We start from the raw sequence: 23,357 nt of genomic DNA on the forward strand, positions 1-23,357 counted from the left end.
GGGTGTAGCTCACAGACGAACAGATTGTTCTTCAAGGCTCAGAGCTTGCTGACACATCATAGATACATACATGTGCATTCACACATTGTATCTCTTTGGGCTGTACTTCAGGAGTTACAGTGTCATGGTACAGGACAAAAATATAAGCAAGCATCTGTAGTCTTCTGCCTTAATAGTAGATGGGTGGCAATTTCTCTTTCTCCAAATTATTAAAATCCTTCTTGATCACACAAGGCCTTAAGATAAAAACCAGGGATGATACAATGACGATGATGATGGGTAATCTGCAGTTAGATTCACAATCGAACACTGGTGAAAACTTAATAATTCAAGTCCTAATTAAGGACCTAAGAAGGATTAAGATAGTGCCTAAGGATATAAGCAGTTCTAACCAAGGTGTGCTTTTTTTTTTTTGTAAAATTAGAGTATTCAGGTCTGATAAATTCAAAATTTCCAAATGGCAAGGGAGTATTTTAGGTATTGCTCCAAGGGTTCCAATCATGATTGATGTAACAGTGGATTTCTTTTTTCCATGTAACTATTATTATTTACTGTTATTATTTTTTGCTCTGGGGACAAGGTTAAGGGAAATGAACACTTTCTCAAATAAAATACTGAGAATTAGATGAACGGAAATGTATAAATAATATATATTGAAGGTGCACATTAATTGGAAGGAACGCCATTTGGGGCCAGTTATATGTGAGAAATTAATTGGTTTGCCTTCTGTGAAAGAGGTATTTAGTAGTAGCATCAAATGGGGAATCAAATGATTAATTCATGATCTAAACTACTTCACTCTGGTTCTGATCTTGGCCAAATCACTTGTTTTCCATTTTCAATACTTTGCAACAGAGGCCAGCCAAATGTTTTGAGAAAGGTACCAGCAGGTTAAGAGAGCAACCCGCTGTTTATTCCTATACTGTTTCTAACAGAAATAAGGAACATAAACACACACTCACTCACTCACATACTCACACACACACACACACACACACACTTATGAGCTATAATTGCATCAATGAGAAAGAGGATTGCTCCGTCTCGTTTTCTTTCCTAAACATTAGCATGGTGGCTTTGTTCTCATATCCTAGCAATTGCAATAAGCACTTAAGATTTAGATACCGCTTCACAGTTCTTTACAGCCCTTTACAGAGTCAGCACATGGCCCCCAAAAATCTGGGTCCTCATTTTACCGACCCCGTCAGGATGGAAGGCAACTAGGACATGCTTGCCCTTGATCCTGGCAACCTAATTCCATACACGGTGAGGTCTGCTGCAAACGGTTCCTACTGACAGTGTTCCTTCGACAAGGCATTACAATGGAGGCGGCTGGGCTTCTTTTACTGGATCCAAAGGTTCTCCGTTTCCATGAGAAAGGCATAATGTGGGTGGCTAATGGCTAATATCTCTTTCCATGCTTCATAAGGAAAATTAAGGGGATTTTAAAACAACCACCTGCCCTAAAAACTCAGCAAAAATACTTCTTCCACTGGCAGAGCTTAGAATGATACACAGCATGGCTTTGGGTATCTCTCTCTTGCGCATGCTGAATCTTTCATTAATACAATTTATTTGAGTATACTGAATTGCATGGATTATAACGTTCAATAGCCATTGCTTACTGCACAGAACTAGCTCTACTATGATATAGAGAATTAGCTCAACCATGATGGAACTAATATAATTTTTAAAATCACAATATGATTTTAAAATGTGGAGTCCTTTGTGTTTTCTGAGTTTGGTTGATTTCTTCCAGACATTTCATTACCCAACTAGCTAACATCATCAGTGCTAGAAAGGACTTGGGTTATATTAAAATCACTTGTATACATTATATACAAGGGAGGGAGCATATCTCCCTCTATGAGGAAGATAGACTGTTCCTAAATATGATAAGTATATACACCAATAAACAAAATGATTAAATATTAAAAATATAAAAAATACATAATTATTATATTATTCTTATTATTCACAGACCCAAATAGAAATGCCATTGCTATTATAGATAATTGTATTTTTTTTCCTGCACAGGTCTGGGTAACATAAAAATATGCATGAGATGCTCCTCTGAGAGATAATGACAATTATATACACTTGAAGTCTAACTTCTACACTAAGTCTTTCAGATGATATTTATATATAGCTTAAGGATACATTTGGAGAAGAACAGCTTAAAAAGTAGGTGTCAACATGGACTTGTGCAAGGTAAACTATGGCAGATAAGTAATTACTTTTCAAAATGAAATCACTATTGATTTAAAGAAGCCAGGAAACTAAGAAATTTAATATACAGGCTCAAACTATTTAAAGAAAAAACTTTTGACAAGTTTCAAAATGAGGTTTCTAAATTGCCTTAAAAGAATCTGAACTGTAGATTGAGTACATTTTTGAAAAGGCTGCTGGGAGATAATTTGCATTTGTTTTGACTGCCACTGATTTAGGTAGAGGAGCTAAAACCAGAGAGAAGGGTTAACTTTCATATATTGCCACCTTGCTCACTTTCACTGTATTTCAAATAACTACCAGGGTTTGGCTGCCAAATAGATTAATTCTAGACTGTAACATGGATGAAATTCTAGATAACAATAATAACATTCACCATTCACTGTATAATATTTACCATTTATTCACTGCTTCAGAGGAATCAAAGAGCTACTGCCCACCTCTGTATTTCTGAACTACAATTCCTGCCACCAGTACTACTAGCCATGCTGGCTGAGGCTATTGGGAGCAATAGTTCAGCATCTGGAGAATAGTTAGCTCTTTATCCTTTGTATCTCTGTTATCCTTACTTCTTTTTAGCATTTCAAGTTAATGACTGATTAGGGAACTGAATGCATAGCTTAGGCTCTGATTGCAGCAATTGCCTCTTTGGATCAAGTGCCTGTTTTTTTCCATTTTCTGAGAGGCAGAATGACAGTCAATCTAAAAGCAACATCCACTGGATTGAAGTTTAAAATTATTAAGAGATTACATGCTAGCATCGCTGGGGTGAGACAAAGCCATACAGTCACTGCTTAAGTGAAAACATGCATTGGAAGAATAAAATTAATGAGTGCAGAGAGAGCACCGGGACTATTAATGAAGAATATAAAATTTTAAAAACCCGATGGGAAACGCTTGCAGTGTATTAACATTAAATTAATTAAATCAAAGGTACATCTATACATAAAATGCCTTTAAAACTATTTATCATTTCCCCCAGATGATGTCAAAGTATTTTTCCAAAAGACACGAGTAGCTGTAATGACATGACATGCATTTTCTTTAATAAGACTCAGACTGGCACCCAAGCTAAGAACCTACTGCTAAATTAATACATGCATTTACATTTCGGCATCATTTATTTATTTATTTATTTTACAGGAACATTCCTTGATTTATCGAATCCATCTGTAGGATGAAATCAGTAGTCATCACTCAGAAGTATTGAGAATGCCGTATCTAGGGAGCAATTGCTTTTGAAAGAAAGCAATCCCAATCATTGAAGGATGCTGAGAGTAGGTCAAAGATGAGGGTAGACAATGAGCATAGGTAGCCCTTGACTTACAACAGTTCGCTTTGCGACTGTTTGAAGTTACACCAGCACTGAAAAAAGTGACATAACCCTTTTTCATATTTATGACCGTTGCAGCATCCCCATGGTCACGTGATCAAAATTCAAATGCTTGGCAACTGGTTCGTATTTTTATGTCAACTGCCATGTCCCGGGATCCAAAAAGGTAATCACCTTTTGCCACCTTCTGACAAGCAAAGTCAATGGGGAAATAGCAATAGCATTTAGACTTGTATATCGCTTCCCAGTGCTTTACAGCCCTGTCTTAAGCGGTTTACAGTTAGCAGATTGCCCTCAACAATCTGGGTCCTCATTTTACCCACCTCGGAAGGATGGAAGGCTGAGTCAAGCAGATTTACTTAACAAGCATGTTATTAATTTAACAACAGCAGTGATTGTGGCACAACTGTGTAACAACTGTGGCAAGAAAAGCCATAAAATGGGGCAAAACTCACTTAACAATTTTCTCACTTAGCAACATAAATTTTGGGCTCAATTGTGGTTGTACATTGAGGACTACCTGTATATGTTAAATAAGTAAGCCAACATGTCCCACTTATGTACAGACACCTTCTTGATTTTTATATAAAACCAGGAGAAACTAAGACCAGCATTAAGTATCCCCAACCTATTTCTTGATAAAACAGACCAAGATATTTGTTTCTTGTATGCTATATTGATAGTCTTCAACTTACAACCATTTCTTCAGTGACCCTCAAAGTTACAACGGCACTGAAAAAAGTGACTTATGGCCATTTTCCACCCTTATGATGGTTGCAGCATCCCCAAGGACATGTGATCAAAATTCGGATGCTTGGCAACTGGTTCATATTTCACAACTGCGGTGCCTGGGGGTCATGTGATCACCTTTTGCAACCTTCTGATAAGCAGAGTCAATGGGGAATGCAGATTCAATTAAGAACCGTGTTACTAAAGTAACAACTGCACTGATTCACTTAACAACTGCGACAAGACTGCAGCAAAACTCACTTAACAAGGACTCAGTAACAGAAATTTTGGGTTCAATTGTGGTCGTAAGAACTACCTGTAGTCCTTTCACTCCTTTTACACAGAACGGTGACAATTCATTTTTTTTTCTTTTTCCTTATGATTATGGCAATCCTTATGATTTATATTGATATATTGACCATCAATTGTGTTGTAAATGTTGTACCTTGATGAACGTATCTTTTCTTTTATGTACACTGAGAGCATATGCACCAAGACAAATTCCTTGTGTGTCCAATCACACTTGGCCAATAAAAATTCTATTCTATTCTATTCTATTCTATTCTATTTTTCTTTTTGGTGGATGATGCTAGTTGCTGAAGGACCCATGCAAGTAAGAAAAACCATGCTTTACTAATCCTACGGTTCCCCGTTTTGAATTTTTATATGATTAAATCTATGAACTAGTTTATAGCAAGTTCCCTCATCAAGAAGGTAAATTCTATTAGAACTGAAGCTGGAAACCAAATCATGTGCTATATGACAAAATAAAGTGGATACTGCATTTGGGAAAAGCGGATTTATTCCAGTCACAATAAATAGGCAACTCTACAGAAAAACTCCCACTATATTAATAAGTCCTAGGTTCAAAGGAATTTGGCATATTTATTTATCAACCTAGAATGTAGTTTCCCAGTTATCCTGCAAAAAAAGGGGGGTTGTGATGTTACGTTAAGCCATGGCAAAGCATTTATGCAAGGAGGGTCAGTGAAGAGTGAGACAATAGTCCACCTACTTCTGTCTGGCCAAGGCTTGGCACAGCCTCTTTCGGCAAACAGAACGTTTGGGGTTTTCATTTTCTCATTCAGTATTCCAACATATGGTGAGGAAACACTGCCCTGCCACAAGCAGAAGGGCATATCTGAATAAAATCCCTTATTAGTAGTAATATTTAGCATTCATATAGTACAACTGAAGGTACTGTATGAATGCTAAGGGCTGCAGTAATTTTTAGAATATTTGTTTAAAACTGGTTAACTGTCTGCTACACTGGCTGAACTAGCAACGACTTGCTGAAGATTATCTAGACTTCCCTTATGGCCCATAACCCCTTTTGAATTACCTCACCAATGTGAGGGTAGAGAGCACGCAATGTGTGAGAGAACACAACTTTTTGGAGCCTTAGTTGTTTGAGACAAGAGTAAAGGTGGCATGGAGAAAATATTCCCATCTGTCAAGTCAGCCCTCTACAAAACTGTCCAGTTAGCATTCTTCCAAAGACATTGTTGCCAAAATCATAAAGATGGAAAACTCTGGCTTTTGAGGGGGTAGAAGGAATGGTATCCACTCTTCTTTCAAAACTCCAGCTGTCTCCTCCAGAGACAGGGATATTTGAACATGGGGGCATTTTGAACGACCACTAAAAGACTAGTTAACTCTCCTATATGACCCCCCCCTTCCTTAGTAAATGTGATGGATTATGCTTGACTCATTCAAAATAATTTTTCATACAGCAGGTAAGGTGCGGGGGGGAGGGGGGGAGAGGAATGAAGGCTTCAATTCAACATGGACCATTTAAGCCAGAAAACAATCTCTTTAGATTCCACTGCCTCGACTCTATTAGATTCACATCCTAAGATGGTTACAAATGGTTTGTGCTTTGAATACTGTTACCTGTAATAGCCGGGCATCACAATATGAACGCCTGCACTTGGTTGACAGATGTTTGATACTTCCCGCTCATCCATTTTCCGCACAGAATCTGTGAAAGGTCCTGTAGCATTGATAACACATTTGGCTTTGACATCAAATTCCTGCCCTGTGAAAGAAAACAGCATCAATCACATACTCCATTTGTTTTTCTCTTCGCTGACTCTCTGGATTATTAATTTATCCATGAAGTTAATCTATTGTGAAGTGTATGTATACCGACACACACACTTAGGGCTCATACACGTGCACAAAGAACTGATCAGCTCAGTTTCCAGCAAAATTAGAACTGAAACGGCTTTTAAGACAAGAGTACGTTGACTCCCCAATCTTTATAAAGATTTTGAAGATCAGACTCGTAGAACGAGGGGAAAGAAGCAGAAAAGAATGGTAGCAACCTTCCGACTTCTTCGGCCCCCATCATACGGCTTTATTTATCGACGTTCTCTATTTAATGACATTCTCGAAAACCCTGAAATTTGTTAAATGGTACTATTGCTGAAATGCACCACCCGGCATTTCAGAACGTCAGCTTTGCTTGACAGAAGGGCTTGGATGTAAAGCACAGCTTAGCTTGCCAAAGCACTAGGATTTGAATGAAAGCCTGACAGAAGTTAAGGATGATTGGCGGTAATGACATGCCACTGCACTTTGGAAACATGCCTTTTTTGTCAGCTAAGCGATATTTACAAACTCCAGCCCCCTACTGCACTCTCTCTTCACCCACCTTCTTGCACTTAAGTTTGAGGAGGAGAGGATTTCCCCGTTTCTTTTAAGCCGGAGTTAAAATGCCTTTCTGTGTAGCAGCGCTTCCTCCCACTTACGCTCAAAGTATGTGCAGCTACTGAGGTGAAGGGCTGCAGGGAGACTCTGGGCAGCCACCCAGCCCCAGAGAGGATAAAAAGGAAGGGGGTCTCTGAAAATCAGAAAGACACACACCCCCGCACCAGTACCTGCCAGAGCAAGCTACCTGGAGACAAGGGGGCTTCATAAATGCCAGGGAGAGCCCAAAGGACATACCTGTTTGAACATCCCTGCACCTTGCTCCGCAAACCCGGCTCTTCCCGCTCTCTGGATCCATCTTCTTCAGCAAGTGCACCACTTCAGTGTAATTGGCTATGGCAGCCCCATACCTGGCAGCAGTGAGGGCGATGGCAAGGTTCATTCGTGCATCATTGTGCTGTCCTGCAGCGGGGGGGGGCACAATCACAGAAGGACAGGAGTCACCTCCAGCCACTGATTTGTGGTATGGAAGGGTGTCAGAACCAATCTGTCACATCTGTCCCTGTCACACTGAATAGCCATGACGGCTGGTCAGATCTACCAAGAAATATCTAGATGTTCACTGATTCTCTGTAGTGTAGCATGTTCTCCTAAAAAAAACCCAAAAAGGCAGCAAAACTGCACACACATTTGTGAAGGACTGCGATTCTTGTCCAGCGGTGAACTGATGAGCTGTAGCTGAAGTGCATGTATTTTGCATCCAGTCCAAAACAAGGCACCACTTTCTGGTACTGGAGAAGGCAGAGACTGTACTGGCAGTAATACAACATCTCTGAAAGATGCATTTCTTGACAGCCCCACTGGTGTTAATTAAGCATCTCTATTAGCACATGTACAGCATGACATAAAAAAAAAAGTTAACGATCTTTCAGAGATGCTATGGCTAAGCTTTACCTTCCTACATAACGGTCCTTTCATGCACCCTTGAAGTTCACAACTTGCAGCATTTACAATAGGTATTCGTGTGGAGGAAAAATCTTCGACATGTTAAGGTACGCACAAGGGAGGAAAAAAAAACCCAGAAGGGTTAGGTAACAGATCACTTTAAACATATATATCATTAAAGATTTATTGCTGAATTTTCCTACTTGGAGATAGAGGGAATCAACATGGAAGGGAGCACATGGGGGTTGGGAAGGAGGGAGGGAAGGAAGAGTGGAGATGATTAATTACTTTAAAATAGTGGCATCACCTGAGACTTTCTATTTATTATTGCCACTGAAGTTAAAACCCTGTCTGTTGGCTGGGAGCAATTATTCCCCGTAGCAAGGGCCAAGCTCTATGTGCCCGGCATAATTAATTACCAAGGACTAGCCTTCTGAAGGCAGGGTTCAGCATGCCCAAATGTTGGGACCAGCAACATCAAGATAATACTGGTAAGGAGGGGGTGAGAGAGAGAATGGTAATAGATACTGTTGTTGATTTATGTAGCCGGCATACCAAGCGTTCAGTATAAATGATTTATGTAAAGTTCGTCCCTTTCCAATTCTGCTTCACCAACACCCAGACACTAAGCAAGTAATCCGTTTCAAAAAACCAAAAGGGCAAAAGTGTAGAAAAAGGATCAATGTCTCCCAGAATTCATCACCTCTCCTACCCTGTTTTTAAAACTTCTTCTTATGCCAACCTGCTGGAAGGAGAAGAAATAAACCTAAACGAGGACGAGGGGGATAAAAAAGGAACTTCGATGCAAATCAGTGTGAAAAGCTGAGAACAAGAGCATGGGTGAAAATGTTCACTATATTTGAGTGCCTAATAAATGAATAAAATGAGACAAATTGCATACTTCGGGGAAGATGACAAAGAACCTAAATAAACTGCAAACTACATAAATGGGAAAAAATGTGGTTAGGCACACAGACACACACAGTTCCTGCAGCTCCTGTCATAGCTGAAGAAGCTTTTTGGATGAGAAGTGAAACGTCTTCAAAGAAAAAGCAAGAAAGTCCAATTGCCTTCTGAAAAAGCACCTTTGGGACAGACACAAAGTTACACAGGTACATAAATGATAATATCCTGAAGAAGCTTGAAAATAGGCAAGCATTTTGTTCATGACTTTAAAAATATCTGACTAAAGTTCTCCTCTTGGGCTTTGATTTTCTAAAGCAAAATTACACATTTATTATGTATACCAACCCAGGGGTGAAATTTAGCAGGCTCCGACAGGTTCTGGAGAACCGGTAGCGGAAATTTTGAGCAGTTCACAGAACCGGCAAATATCACCTCTGGCTGGCCCCAGAGTGGGGTGGGAATGGAGATTTTGCAATATCCTTCCCCCAGGAGTAGGGTGGGAATGGGGGTTTTGCAGTATCCTTCCCCTGCCACGCCCACCAAGCCACACCCACCACGCCCACAGAACTGGTAGTAAAAAAAATTGGATTTCACCACTGCACCAACCACATTGATGAACATGCAGAGGGAATTCTAAGATTGGTGGAAAACATTTCACTAACAATAAATAACTACAAAAGTCCTACGGATAGCTTCCTATTAAGGAAGCGTTAGCAAAAACTCATGTCATTTTGGGGACATGGTCTCTAAACCAAAAATGGATCCACAGACTAAAAGAGGACTAGAGTCCTTCCATTTTGAGTAAAAGAACAAGCAAATAATTACTATTAAAAAAGATACATTAGAAAGGCAGAAAAGGAAACTGACTATAAAAAGGATTTATTTTCATTTTTAGTTTCCTCCTGTCCTATTCTTTTGCGTTTGCAACGTGTTAGCTGTTCAGATAACTGCAGCATTTGAATCAGAGCTTAAAATAAGGAGCTCTTGCTACTCTTCTTCTGTTACGAGAACTGTTTGTATAGTTGACATGGCAACTACTGAATGAAAAGCATAGTGGGTAGCCGTCCCTCACCAGATGCCGGGGGGCCTTGTTTTTTTTTTCAGAATTCAAAGGCTGCCTTGGCTGGGAATTTTAGGACTTGCAGTCTAATTTGGGAACACCATCAGGTAAAGGAAGACTAACACAGGGCCGTTCACAAAGTCTGGTGAATGTGAATGCCATACAGAAGAACTGGGGCAAATGGGGGATTGTATACATTTACAGTAACCATAATTTTTGGCAATACTAAATAGATACTGTAAATGTGGAACTAGAATCTTGAATTTATTTTGCAGGCCTAGATTTTATTTTATTTTTCCAGGAATCTGATCAGCCGCAAATGAATGGAAGGATTTTAATACTCGTAGTTATTGGCTTACAACAGTTCATTTAGTGCCCTTTTTAAATTTACAATGGTACTGGAAAAAAGTGACTTATGACAGTTTTTCACACTTAAGGACACCTGATCAAAACTCAAGACACTTGGCAATTGATTCATATTTATGACGGCTGCAGAGTCCTGCGTTGTATTAAGATGTGTGAGTGAAATAAATAGATAAAATGACCCGTGAGTAAACAGCTAGGTGCTTGCTGTCTCTCCCGAAGAGTTTCAGTCCTCAGAAGAAATGCCGCAAAGAAGAGGAGTTATTCTCCTCTTCCTGAATTCTCCTCTTCAGTACCTGAAGGCAGAACAAGAAGATATGGATAGAAACTAATCAAAGAGTGAACCAACCTAGAACTAAGGAGACATTTCCTGACGGTTAGAACAATTAATCGATGGAACAACTTGTCTCCAGAAATTGTGGGTATTCCAGCACTGGAGGTTTTAAGAAACAATTGGACACCCATTTGTCTGAAATGGTATAGGATCTGTTGCTTGAATAGGAGTTGAACTAGAAGACCTCCAAGTCCCTTCCAATGCTGTCATTCTATTATTCTGTCCCGGGGTCATGTGATCACCTTTTGCCACCTTCTGACAAGCTAAGTCAATGGGGAAGCCAGACTAATTTAACAACCATGTTACTAACTTATCAACTGCAGAGATTCCCTTAATAACTGCAGCAAGAAAAGTCTTTATCGCTACATATTTTTAGGAAACACGGAGTGGCAAAATCTTTTTGCACCCAAAAGTGGACAGAATGGAGCCTTAACCACTGGACCAAGCAGGAGAGCCAGTTTGGTGTAGTGGTTAAGGCTCTAAGACTTAAGAGTTCAAGTCTTGCCTTAGCTATGGAGAGCCCAGCTGGATAACTTTGGGTCAATCATTCTCTCTCAGCCCAACCTACCTCACAGGGTTGTTGCTGTGGGGAAAATAGGAAGCAGAAGATGTGTTGGAGATGTTTTCCACCTTGAATTAGTTGTAAAAATTATAAAAGTGGGATACAAACAAACAATAAGGCTCACAAATAAAAATTAGAACTAGTCATAGAGATGGGATTGGGATGACACCAGGTGTGAAATTGTACTTAGATTCTTAGAAGTGTAGCACCAGAGGCCTTACCAGATGATGAATTTCTCCTTGAGGGGGAAAGGATGCTGAGGGACAGATCAGAATTAGGATTTACTTGGTTGAGGCGGCTTTTAATTATGTTGTTACCCACTTCTTTTGTATCAGCCTTCAACTTGTCACAGACATCTTATTGCAATGTCAGTTAAGTAAATGCAGAGTGTTAAAATGAAAACCAAATGTTGTCAGTGCCAGTTTATGGAAGTCACACTGAAATGTCACTCAGAAAAATGTCATGACAGCTTTTCTGTGTCCATTTTACAATACTGGGAACAAGTGCCGTGATGTCAGTGTATGTTACTAAAAAGGGGATAATTAGCATGTCTTGTGGGTATATAAGTGCAGACATCTTGTGTAAACAAACAAAAACATTCACACAGGTCACATTCTGAAGCAGGATGGAAGACAGAAGTAAAATCATAAGTCACAATCACGTAATTTTTCACTTAGTGACTATCTTGCTTCATGTTAAGAATCAAAGTAAGATTGCAAGTTCACTTGCGGTCTCATGATTTTTCCTCTTAGTGACCACATTTCTTAGCAACTGCCCAAATTCCTGGTCCCAACTGTGGTGCTAAGTGAGGACCTACCTATAGAAGATTATAAAGGAGCACAGAATGCACACTCACACTAACCCAAATTACAATAAAACAGTTACCAATTACAAATGTGGTCCTGATTTACTTGACCTGCCCCAAGTTCACTAGAATCAAATGACCTTCACCATCTTGTGGAATACAAGCAGAATGGGGACTTCTACCATCTCAGGGGAACAAGACATTCTACACCATGGGGGCTGTCACCCAGAACAGTGATAACCAACCGGTGGTCCGTGAGAAAATTTTGGTGGTCCACAGAAAAATTATTTGCATTTTTTATATTGCACTAAATACTATTTATCTTTTTTTTAAAAAAATCGTATTAGCAGTCTGCGGAATTTAAAATTTTGAATTTAGTGGTCCCTGAGGTCCGAAAGGTTGGTGACCTCTGACCCAGAAGACACATCTCTGGGGTGTCATCTTTTTATCCTTATAGGGGGAGGAGACCATGAGCAATTGGGTTGAATGCACAGATGGCACAGGTTTGGTCTCATGAGACAATCCTGGAAATACTAGAAGCTTGATATCAAGCCTTATAACATTTTATAAAAATGCTAGAGAACCCATGACCTGTAGGGTCATCATTTCAGAGATATTTCCTCACCTAGCCAGACAAAAGTAGGCAAAAAATCGGCAGGAGTGTGAGGGACTTACCACTGACTTTCCATGCAGGAAGGTGGGAGGGATCATACTGGACTATGATGATCATGTGAGTGTGGCTGACCTTAGCAGCATGTGATGCAGTAACATTAAAGCCACATTTCAATCCTATCGGGTTCCAGAACCCGGATTTTGGATGCCTTCTATAAGTTAGCCAATCTGAGCTACACTAATTCAAAAATTATTGCTCTATAATGCATTTGTTCCAACTGAAGGTTACAAACATTCATACTGATGCAATCTGAATAACTTTGAATTAGCAAGGACTACATCATTTTTCTCACATACCTATCTTTGGTTCACTCTTTTAAACTACTGGATGAAAGATGAGTTATAGAGTATTAACAAATAAAGTGAGATAAACACACACAAACAGAAAACAGATTCTAACAGGCGGTTGTATTTTTTCCAGTTCAAATTGATCAGAAGACTTTTTTTTTTAAAAAAGTAGAAATTATTGTCTGTTTCATAAGGCATCAAGAAAATTCTACCTTACATGATCTTGTCTTCACCAACTTGGATTATGATCCCAGGTATTAAAAGAGACAGGAGACAGTATGTCAGAGCCATATGGAAGATGCAAAATTACTTTTCATGAAGCAAGGTGACTTCATCACTCACCAGAAATATATGGTAATTTTTAAATAAATAATGAGAAAGTTTTTTATTCACTGTACAGAGAAAAAGCTAGCACACTACAAATACACAGCAGAATATAGTATTTTACTTATAAAATATGCACTTCCAAGGAAATCATATACCACGAAGATGCCAAAACAATAAATAAATTTAGATAATAGAGACTAGAAGCACTTAGTGCAATACTATAGAATTTTTTGTTTTGATCTGAGTTGAATACAGCTAATTACAGCAGACCTAAGAGCCAAAATCAAGAGCTGCTTCCTGCTTTTGCTTTAATCTGTCACGAGACCCTAATGCTGCATTGTCATTTCCCACAGCAAATATTATGTATGGCCACCAGCTTCTCATACTTAAACACCCCAGGGTACTACAGGGCAATGAGAACGAAAAGCACATGTACGAAGATTGTTATTGACATTTGTCTGCCATTAATTTATGCTTGCTGTCTGATGGTATTAGCAATATACCCTATTTACTCATCAGGAAATTCTGACTACAGTTTTGAACACGCATATGCACACGCACACACACACGCACATCAAATAAACTTGCTGTGCTCTTTTTAGCTCTAACTCTAGGATTAACAACTTCGACTGAAACCAGACTTTTTAGATTTCCCTATTCCCGCCAAAAATGATCCCAGGTATCCCAGTGTGGCATGCTTGTAACTCTGTGTGTATATACTGCATGCATCTCAAAAAGGAGCAGGGTAAAAGTGTTTTTAATAATCATCCATATTAATTTAATAAATATTAATTATTCTACTCTAATAATTAAACTCTGTTTTAAAAAAGTAACTCATCTCCCATGTACTGTACATATATATGAACTACCATTCTCTGTCTCACACATGAGCCACTCTTATGTACAAAAACACACAAGTGTATACGTACAGTCATTCTTCCTTCCAAAAGGAGCAGCAATTCCCCCTCCTTTCTAAATAAATAAATAGATAGATAGATAGATAGATAGATAGATAGATAGATAGATAGATAGATAGATAGATAGATAGATAGATAGATAGATAGCAGGATGGTTAAAAGAAGAGTTATTTGTACTAGGAAAGAAGAAAAAGTACAGAAATTGTGTTCAGAGGTTTCAAACGAGGTTAAATTAACCAGAAGAGACTGTTTGGTATAATGGGTAAGGTATCAGACAAGAAACCAGGTAATAATGAGTTTTAGCCCCACCTGAGGCAGGAAGCTAGGTGTCCTTGGCCGGAACCACTTTTGAAATCTTGCTAAGAAAACATCAGGGTCAGCCACAACATTGATCTGAAGGCACACATGTATACATGCATAAATATCACCAAGCAAGCAGTCCTTTCCATGACAGCTGATGTTCCAGCTACTTTTAAAAGACATTCACTTAATGTCTCCAGTTACTTGCACCTCCACCACTGCTTGTTTTCCTTACAGATAACCCTCGTTCAGTGACTGCCTCTTTCAATGACTGTCCGCAATGACAGTAATGAAAAAGTAACTTCCCAACCAATCCTCACATTTAACAATCTTTGCAGATCTGCACAGCAAAGGAAAGCTGAAGTTAAGATCCTCAGCACAGTCTTGGGTTCCCTTAGTGACCGCTTTGCTTACAGACCGAGTTGCCAGTCCCAATTATGGTCACTAAATAAAAACTACTTCAGTGACCTCTATTCTTCTCAGTAAGTATAAGGCAAATTTTGCCACATTGTGCGCAAGTGTGGGCAACACCATTCATCTTTTCATCCAGTAAACACAAAACTCAAACATTAAGGCAGGGAGTTGAACTAGAAGACCTCTGAGGTCCCTTCCAACTCTGTTATTCTGTATAATGGCCAATGAACAGACACACTCAAATGATGCCTCCTGCGTATAAAGAAGAAGGAAAATGGCCCTGAAGTAAGCTGGTCCTAAGTTTATGGGAGGAAGGTGCTTCTTATAAAAGTACACCAAAGAAAATCCTCCTGGGTCCAACAGGATGTTTTATAGGTTGGTTATTCTTTATAAAGCCTTTGGCCAAGATCCTGAACAATGAAGAAGCTCCTTTCTAACAGGCTCGTTACTGGATTTCCAAAGATTACAAGTACTTCTTGACTTATGACCAAAACAGGGCCCGAAAATTCCTCATTAAGTGGTGCTGTCATTAATGGAGGCCCCGTGCACCTGATTTTACTACCTCTTTGCCCTTCATTAAACGAATCACTCCCAGTTGTTAAGCGAGACATCACATAACCACAAACGTGAACTGACTTTGCTTGTCGGAATGCCACTGGGAAGATCACAAATGGCAATCATATGGCTGCAGAAGGCCACAACTATCATAAGTACGAGCCAGTTGCCAAGCACTCAGATTGAGGTCATGTGACTTCAGGGACGCTGTTATAAGTAACAGGATTGGTTGTAGGTCACTTTTTTCAGTCCCATCGTAACTTCAAACGGTTGCTAGATGAATGACTGTTTAGCAAGGACTATCTATAAATCTATCCTAGAAACAATGTGAAATACAATTACAAAACAGGTTCTGAATACAGCGTTTTACAATGTCTTTTGGTACTCCAAATCCTTATTAAAACAACTTTACTTGATTTTAATTAGCTGGAATAGCCTTCAAAATATAAATCCTAATTTAAACCAACAAACACAAAAGTACCTGGAAAATGCACTAAGTAGCAGCCCCTTTCAATGGACAGATGTTCTAAGGCAGTTTTTACAACCTTTGGAACTCCAGTTATTTTATTCCCTACAAACAGATTTCAATCAAAACACTTCTACAACAACCGAGTAGGACCCACTGAAGAGAAAGACAGGTGTGTGGGGCTCATAAACCCAATTCTGTTCTGTTGCCTTTAAAATACAATGTATCCATTCTTTCATTGAGCATAATGGAGGAATTAATTTCATAGAATTGTCTTTACATTTTTTTTTTGAGGGAGAGGGATGTTCAGCTATTATCCTAACATCACTGAACTGGAAGCTTCACTTTTTTGCAACAACTTTCTCTCCCTTTTTAAAGCAGTATCCATGGCACCATTGTCATTACTTCATGAAACAAGACCCATATTATTAACTGACGGCCTACTATTAAGTTCATACAAACCTCACACTTATAAATCATATGCTTCAATGCAATCTCTTCTCTGACCACCCCATGGCACACTGGGGAATACCAAGGGAGTTCGCAGGGTAATGCTCAAATAATGTTGAGAATAATCCTGTATTTTTAAGGACAGCATGGGACCTGAAGCACACCTTCACTTTAGTTTTGACTCTGTAAGAATCAGCATTTGATTCCCAAGCCAAAACGCATCAACAAAATAAAGCAAAATCTGGACATTTCATCCAGATCCTCATAAATTTGCTGCCTTAAACTCGGAACACGCAAATGGATGAATCTAGCCAGTCAGCGAGCAAAGCCAATTTAATCTGTGGCTCCCCTGAGGTAAATGTAGATCGCAGTCCTGCCCCCACCTCCAATTCAGCCATAATCCCTGGTTCCTGGAGGTTAAAAAAAAGCACTGAAGTGAGGAAAATTCTGCAGGAGGATATAATGATCCAAAATGACAGGGACAATAATGACAATGAATTTCATGTCTCCCAGACATGTGCTGGGAATGCTTGACTGGGCTGACTTATACAATTAAATTGTTACAGGTACAGCAGGAGATGCCGCTATCATCTGCAAGTGTTTGGGGACGGTGCCTCCAGCAACCAAAGTGCTATCAAACGCACATCCAACCTTTTGTTACAAGCAAACTAGGCATCTACTGGTACGTTTATGTGTGGAGCAATGCCCTGCAATTGGGGAGGTAGGAAGAAGGTGGGAGAGAAAGTAGCCAGTAAGCACACACCAAACTTTTAAGGGGTACCACTTAAGTCGCAGAAATTTATTTGATAACCTTAAGAAAACACTGTAGAGCTGGATAAAGAAGAAGCCTTTACAGCAGGGATGTCCAACTCTGGCAACTTTTAAGACTGTGGACTTCAACTCCCAAGATTCCCCAGCTAGCCATGCTGGTTGGGGAATTCTGGGAGTTGAAATCCACAAGTCTTAAAGTTGCCAAGGTTGGACATCCTTTCCTTATAGTATCCTTACTACAGAGCCCATGTGGAGTATCTAGCCCCCCCTTTTATAACACTGCCCAAATTTACCAGCAAAATTTTTAAACAAAAGAGCAATTAAAACAACTAGCACTGATTGAAAGGTAATCTCAAACCAAGGGGCTGAAAACTCTTATCACTCTGATGAAATCACAGCCATGTGCACTGTGGTTTTTAGGAGCAACAAAACCATAAAACATAACAAAACAAAAACAGAAGTCTTTTCAAGAACAGCTCTTGGACAGCCTACCCATTTTATTGCCCTGTATCTGCTTAATAAATAAAACCACTTCCAATTCATCAGAATGGTGAGGTCCTTGCTCCTCTCTGAGCTTGGTGGTTTTCTTGGAAACATATTATTATCAAACTCGGTAACATCATCAGTGCCAAAAGTTTGGTAATGAAACATCTGCAAGAAAAGCACCAAGCTCAGAGAGCACCAAGGACCCCACCGTTCAACCCTGAGCTGCAAATATTCTCTTCTATTGATGATGCATGAGGACATTTCCTTCTATTCACACGATATCATAGTATAAAAACTTCTTTAATTAAAAAGATCCCATTGCTCTGGAACGCAGCACCAAATCAGCTTCCTATAATCTTTTTTAACTGCAAGTGAGTGCAAGTTTTGTGTAGAGATTTTTCCGTTTGTCGGAATGATTCAGAAATAATTTTGAGTCTCAGGACTGCCTTTAACTACCCTTAATAGTTTCCTCGCTTTGCTCCTGGCCCCCCCATGGATTTCTACTGATATAAGAGGTTGTCATAATTCTATTGTGATGTACATGCTGGGTTTCACCTGTGAGAAACCTTTACAATAGCAGCTTGTGACATTGTTTTTATTTCAAAACGTTTTAAATAAATGTATGAAGTTTTACAACTGCCTAAATTTAAAACTGGGCTGGATCTCAATCAAGCACCTCAAGTCCCTCAAAATTATAAATTAGTCAAAAATGAATTATAAACCTGTAATTTCTCATAATTCAGCACACACTGAAAAAGGAGCCATAGGAGTCTAAGACAAATTGGGTTCCTATCCAACTGTTGACAGCTTAATGAATGTTCTACATTTTTCTCATTGATTTCTTTATGCTTCACCCTTCCTCTACATACATTAAAATAAAATCTCATAAAGTTTACAGTAGGGAAAAAAAATATCCTTTTTGAAACAAAGTCACTTTATATTTCCACAGACCTGACTTTCTCAAATTCTAAATACTGTCAACACAAAGTATTTAGATGTATCCCTAAACCTGTGTTTTCTCTATTGGGTGTTTTTTTTTATTCTTACTTAATTAACTAATGTATGAGGCAGGACCTTTTCAAGATAACTTCTCTGCAATACAATTTATTGAATGTCTGTTTGATAGGACCTACACTAAGAAATTTCAAATCTTCTGTTTACATAGCAGTCTGTTTGATGATATCCTACTACAAGAGGGTTATGAAGTCCTTTGGTATACATTTGAAAAATAAACAAATAAATATTTGTGTGCATCCAACCAATCATGGCTGATCACAAAAAAAGGCATCAGGGTTAATAACTGGACAGAAAACCAACAGAAACTCTAGGGCTACAAACTAAAATGGAAAGTAGAAAGAAATATCCCAGAAGAAGGTAGGCCAAACAACTTAAATTATCTTGCAAAACAACATCAACCCCCTACGTGGACATCTCTGGGTAGTTACTAGAATTCGGACTTGAATTGAAGGAGATTTTATTTAAGATGTAATGGAAAAACATCTATCAATCTTTAAACATACCTACACTTGAAGGAAAACCTTTAAAACGTCACTACATTTACTACATGTAAAAAGTTTACCACATTTAATGTCAAGAAAAATGAGCCTGAATTTAAGACAACGTCCAATTCCCCCTCACCTCTCCCTCAAAAAAGATCAGACTGGAAAGAAACTCTTCTGCCTACATTTAAATCACCAAATGCCTTTTGATAATGCTTAGTTTAAAACAGAGCTTCCCAACCTTTCTGGTTTTGCGGACCGGTGGGGGGGAGGGGATGGTTCCGCCTGAGCAGCGGGCAAGCACATGTGTGCACGCAGCCCCATTTGCCTGCCGCTCACACAAATGGAGCACGTATGCATGCGCTCACCTGCTGCTCGCACAAGGGGGGAGCGTGCATGTGCGCTCGTCTGCTGCTTCAAGCGGCCTGGTTTTGAAGAGCTCGCGGCCCATTAGTGGGGCTGTGGCCTGGGGATTGGGGAGCCCTGGTATAAAACAAAAAGAATCACTAAGAAAAAAAAGCTGTACAGGGTCCTATATGGTACCTTTAAAAAATGGCTTCCCCAGTTTTAATAAAGGGAAAGTTGGTTACAAGAAATCTTAGTCTAGCTTTTCCATCATGCCCCTTTTTAATTTTTCTTCAGATGCGTAAGGGAAAATGACAGATCATTGCTCAGATAGCAGCCGCATTTCACCCCCCAAAATGTTGCCTTTTTTGCTATTCAAGAGTATCCAAATACTAACAAAGGCTAAATGAAACTGACATGTACCCTTAAGAAATGAAGTTGTAAGTTGTAGCTTCAAAGGAAACCTTGAATAAATAGGACACATTGTGTACAGCTAGGCTAACATCCAACATATGCTTTGTTTTCCTGATGCTGCGACAGAGCACGAATAGCCCCTGGTAAAGTTTGTGATTTGCAATGGCTGGTATAGCCAACATTTATGATGTCCCCTTTTTTTGTCTGTATAAACTTAAAATGGAATTAAGAAAGCTTGGAGCAACAATATGTGGTACAAAATGAACGCTCTGATATATCACTGCTTGGACAAATTGCTATGAAATTAGAAGAAATGGAAATCTGAGCCAAGTTTTATAAGAAACTTTTTACCCTTTGTTTAAAGCAGGGGGCGTGGAGAGAGAAATAGAATACGTACATTTATGAATTTGGTTGTACCAGTGCAAAGATACAAATATAGTACCAATAAAGGAGAATATTTGTAGCTTAGGGTTGAAATGAGGGGTCCTTAGCGCTGTCTGAGTTTGCTTGTTTTCTTGCGGATATTTCATTATTCAAACTAGGTAACATAATCAGTGCTAGTAAGGAGTGTGGTTTGCTGTCAGTTTATATTCTGGTGGCTTGCCCTGTCAGGGTTGGTGGGGGCGGTCTTAGAAATTCTTTGGTTGGATTGTTTACTGTTGGCTCTTTGGCAGTTTCTTGACTGGGGTTTTGTTTACTTGATTGTTGATCTGATGTTAACTTTGGAGTTAATCTATATTGATCTGGGTGCTGATTGCTGGTGGAGAGGTACTTGGGTCTTTTTATTCCTTTTTGGGTTGGGTGCAGGGGTGAAATCCACTTACCTTCGCTACCGGTTCACAAATGTGAGAGCACTCGTGCCTCCTCCACATGCACAGAGCCTTCTGCGCATGCGCAGAGAGTCAAAAATGGACATGATGACATCCAGGTGGGCGGAGCCTCCCGACGCCACTGCTACCAGTTTGCCTGAGCTGGGTAGAACCGGTTGCATTTCACCAGTGGCTGGGTGATAGTCCCTTTTGCATAGCCTATAGATGTTGTTAATGTCTATTGATGGATGATTTGTCAGAGGGCCAGGCTCCTAGAAATTCCCTGACATTTCTGGTCTTAGCTTGGTCACGTTTTTCCAATTGAAACTATGAGTCTGTCTATGTTGTGAAAACATCTGTACATCAGCACTACTGTTTGCAACCAGCTGGGTGCTGCCAAGGCACCAAGTCTAGTTTCTTCAAAGAGATCAAAGGAGTACACAGGAATAAAATGGCACTTCATCATTACGCACAAATTGAAAGCACCATCTTTATGCTCAGAGATCAGAAAACTATGTAGGACTGGGCCAAAGCCATCTTCTGTCGATTAAGATTTCTATTAGGTGAAAAGTTGAGATTTATATTATGTGCAAACCTGCATCAAAAACGGTGCCCTTAAACCAGGGGTCCCCAACCATGGCAACTTTAAGCCTGGGGGACTTCAAATCCCAGACTACTTTGCTGGCTGGGGAATTCTGGGAGTTGAAGTCCACCAGGCTTAAAGTTGCCAAGGCTGGGGACCCCTGCCTTAAAACCATTCTAAAATTGCACAGCTTTCCTGCAGAAGGAAGAAAGGAAGAACTGTGTATCATCCACTTACTGAGAACCTCTTAGCCAAAATCACTAGTTTTTTTCTCAAGGATTTCCACAAACATTAAAACGTATTTGGAAAAATTACTTGTATTGTAAGTTAATGACCCTGAGAATCCCACATCTTTCTCTCCAAAAAAGAATGGAGCTGTTTTGAACCTCATAATTCCCAATTCTGGCCTAAAGAGGCAGTTCATTAACACTTAAAGGTCCAAGAAAACTAACTTTCCAGCTCTTCCAAACCCCAATTGGATTTATCAACCAGAGTGAACAAGACTGTTTTTCTTCCAAAGGCCATGTTGAAATGAACTTAAATCTAATTGAAAAACAAGATTTCCCAGGATCCAATCAATGGGTAACTTAGATATGGAAGATTATCTAAAAATGAATCTATTGCAATGTGAAGTTCTGTTTTGTCTTTTGCATTCTGGAGAAGATTTTATGTTACTTTTCTAAAAAAGATAGGGGCAAATTTTTGTTAGTGGGTCACCATAGCAAGTGGTCCTGTATTTTAAGCTTGAGAATTTTCAGTTTGTCAGAGCTGATAGAAGGCTTCCGCTGGATGTGACTTATGCGATGAATGGTATGTGCCATTAAGCAGAAATTAAGAATATGGCATCAAAAAGAATATCCTACAAGAATTATACTAATAGTTAGCCTCCAGGAGTGACTGGGAAAGGAAGTGAAATGGGGCAGGAAGCATTTTTGCAATAATAAACTGCCTGATTCGGCTTTGTTCAATTGCCTGCCATATTCAGCTGTGCTAGACTAATATATATTTTCCACTTCATGAATCCAGGATCACTTCTATTTACCCTGTTACTGGACGTGGCACAGAGCTTTTTGAAAATGGGAATGTAATTAAAAAAAAATGGACTACTAGCTAAGATTCTTTCTGCTGGAAATGCCAAGGACTGAACTCAGGACCTTTGCAGTGAGTTACGTTTCTTTCCCCAATATTGGTGGCTATATTACTTTAGAAGAAAGCATGTTTTGACTATACCTCTGTCTTTAAGCAGGCTCAGAAAACTTTTCTGAACCTCTGAAGTTTAAGAAATAGAACACCGAATCTTTAATTTTTTGCTCTTCTCTATCTCTCTCTGCTTGCAAATCAGCTAAATTTAACAGTACTGAGCCTTTAACTATTTGATTAAAAATGAATCTCAAAATAGACATTTAGTTCCTCATTATAGTAAGCTTGCAGATTCTTAGGAAAAGCCTAAAAAGAACAATACCAGAATATTTCAGACTTCATACATTTTTCTTGAGAAACGAGATGCAAGGCAGAGCACAAAGTGAAAAACACATTAATGGTTCTTCTTCACCAGTGAATTAAAATTCTCGGTACTAGTCCTTGAGCCAGCAGAAAGAACCCTGGCTTAAAACGTGACAGCTCCACCAGCAATCATTATCCTGCCAAAGGCACATTGTCAATTATCCAGAACATGTTAAAGATAAGGTTTTGAATATCTCCTCTTAGCTTTCCTTCTCTCTTACAAATTCACCAGCTATTAGGAGACCATCCGCTAGTCCTTTTCCTTGGGATAGGACTGGGAGAGGAACATGATTTTCTAAGTGGCTAGTCCTCTCTGTTCAGTTGAAAGATTTCTTTTGGATGTAGATTTAGCATTATTTCAGGAAAATGTAGGGCTCTTCCCACTTTCTAGGGCAGACCTGGGCTTTTATGGCCCCCAAGCCATATCTGGCCCTTTGGCTGTCTCTCTCTGGCCTGAGCTACACCTGGCCCTTTGGCTGTCTCTGTCTAGATTGCTTTTATTTTGAAGGCAACTGCTTTTATTTCAACTTACATATGGGCATGTGAGCATGCCTACACATCTTCACAGCCCTATTGGTTCAGCCGTCCATAACAATCCCAGTTTCTCATGTGGTCTCTTGGGAAAATTAATTGCCCACCT

At 39.4% G+C, this 23,357-nt stretch overlaps 1 protein-coding gene across 11 annotated transcripts in view; it reads right to left on the reverse strand.

Moving 5' to 3' along the window:
- GPD2 (glycerol-3-phosphate dehydrogenase 2) overlaps nt 1-23,357 on the reverse strand; it is a 99,572-nt gene that overhangs the window by 22,641 nt on the left and 53,574 nt on the right. For all 11 annotated transcript variants that reach the window (XM_058192476.1, XM_058192501.1, XM_058192483.1 and 8 more), the window contains 2 exons: nt 7,241-7,405; nt 6,185-6,329 (listed from right to left, as the gene is read on the reverse strand). In XM_058192476.1, coding sequence (XP_058048459.1) covers nt 6,185-6,329; nt 7,241-7,405 — 310 coding nt within the window. The remainder of the gene's footprint in view (nt 1-6,184; nt 6,330-7,240; nt 7,406-23,357) is intronic.

The sequence above is a fragment of the Ahaetulla prasina genome, chromosome 1 (genome assembly GCF_028640845.1).
Source record: "Ahaetulla prasina isolate Xishuangbanna chromosome 1, ASM2864084v1, whole genome shotgun sequence".
Taxonomy (NCBI): domain Eukaryota; kingdom Metazoa; phylum Chordata; class Lepidosauria; order Squamata; family Colubridae; genus Ahaetulla; species Ahaetulla prasina.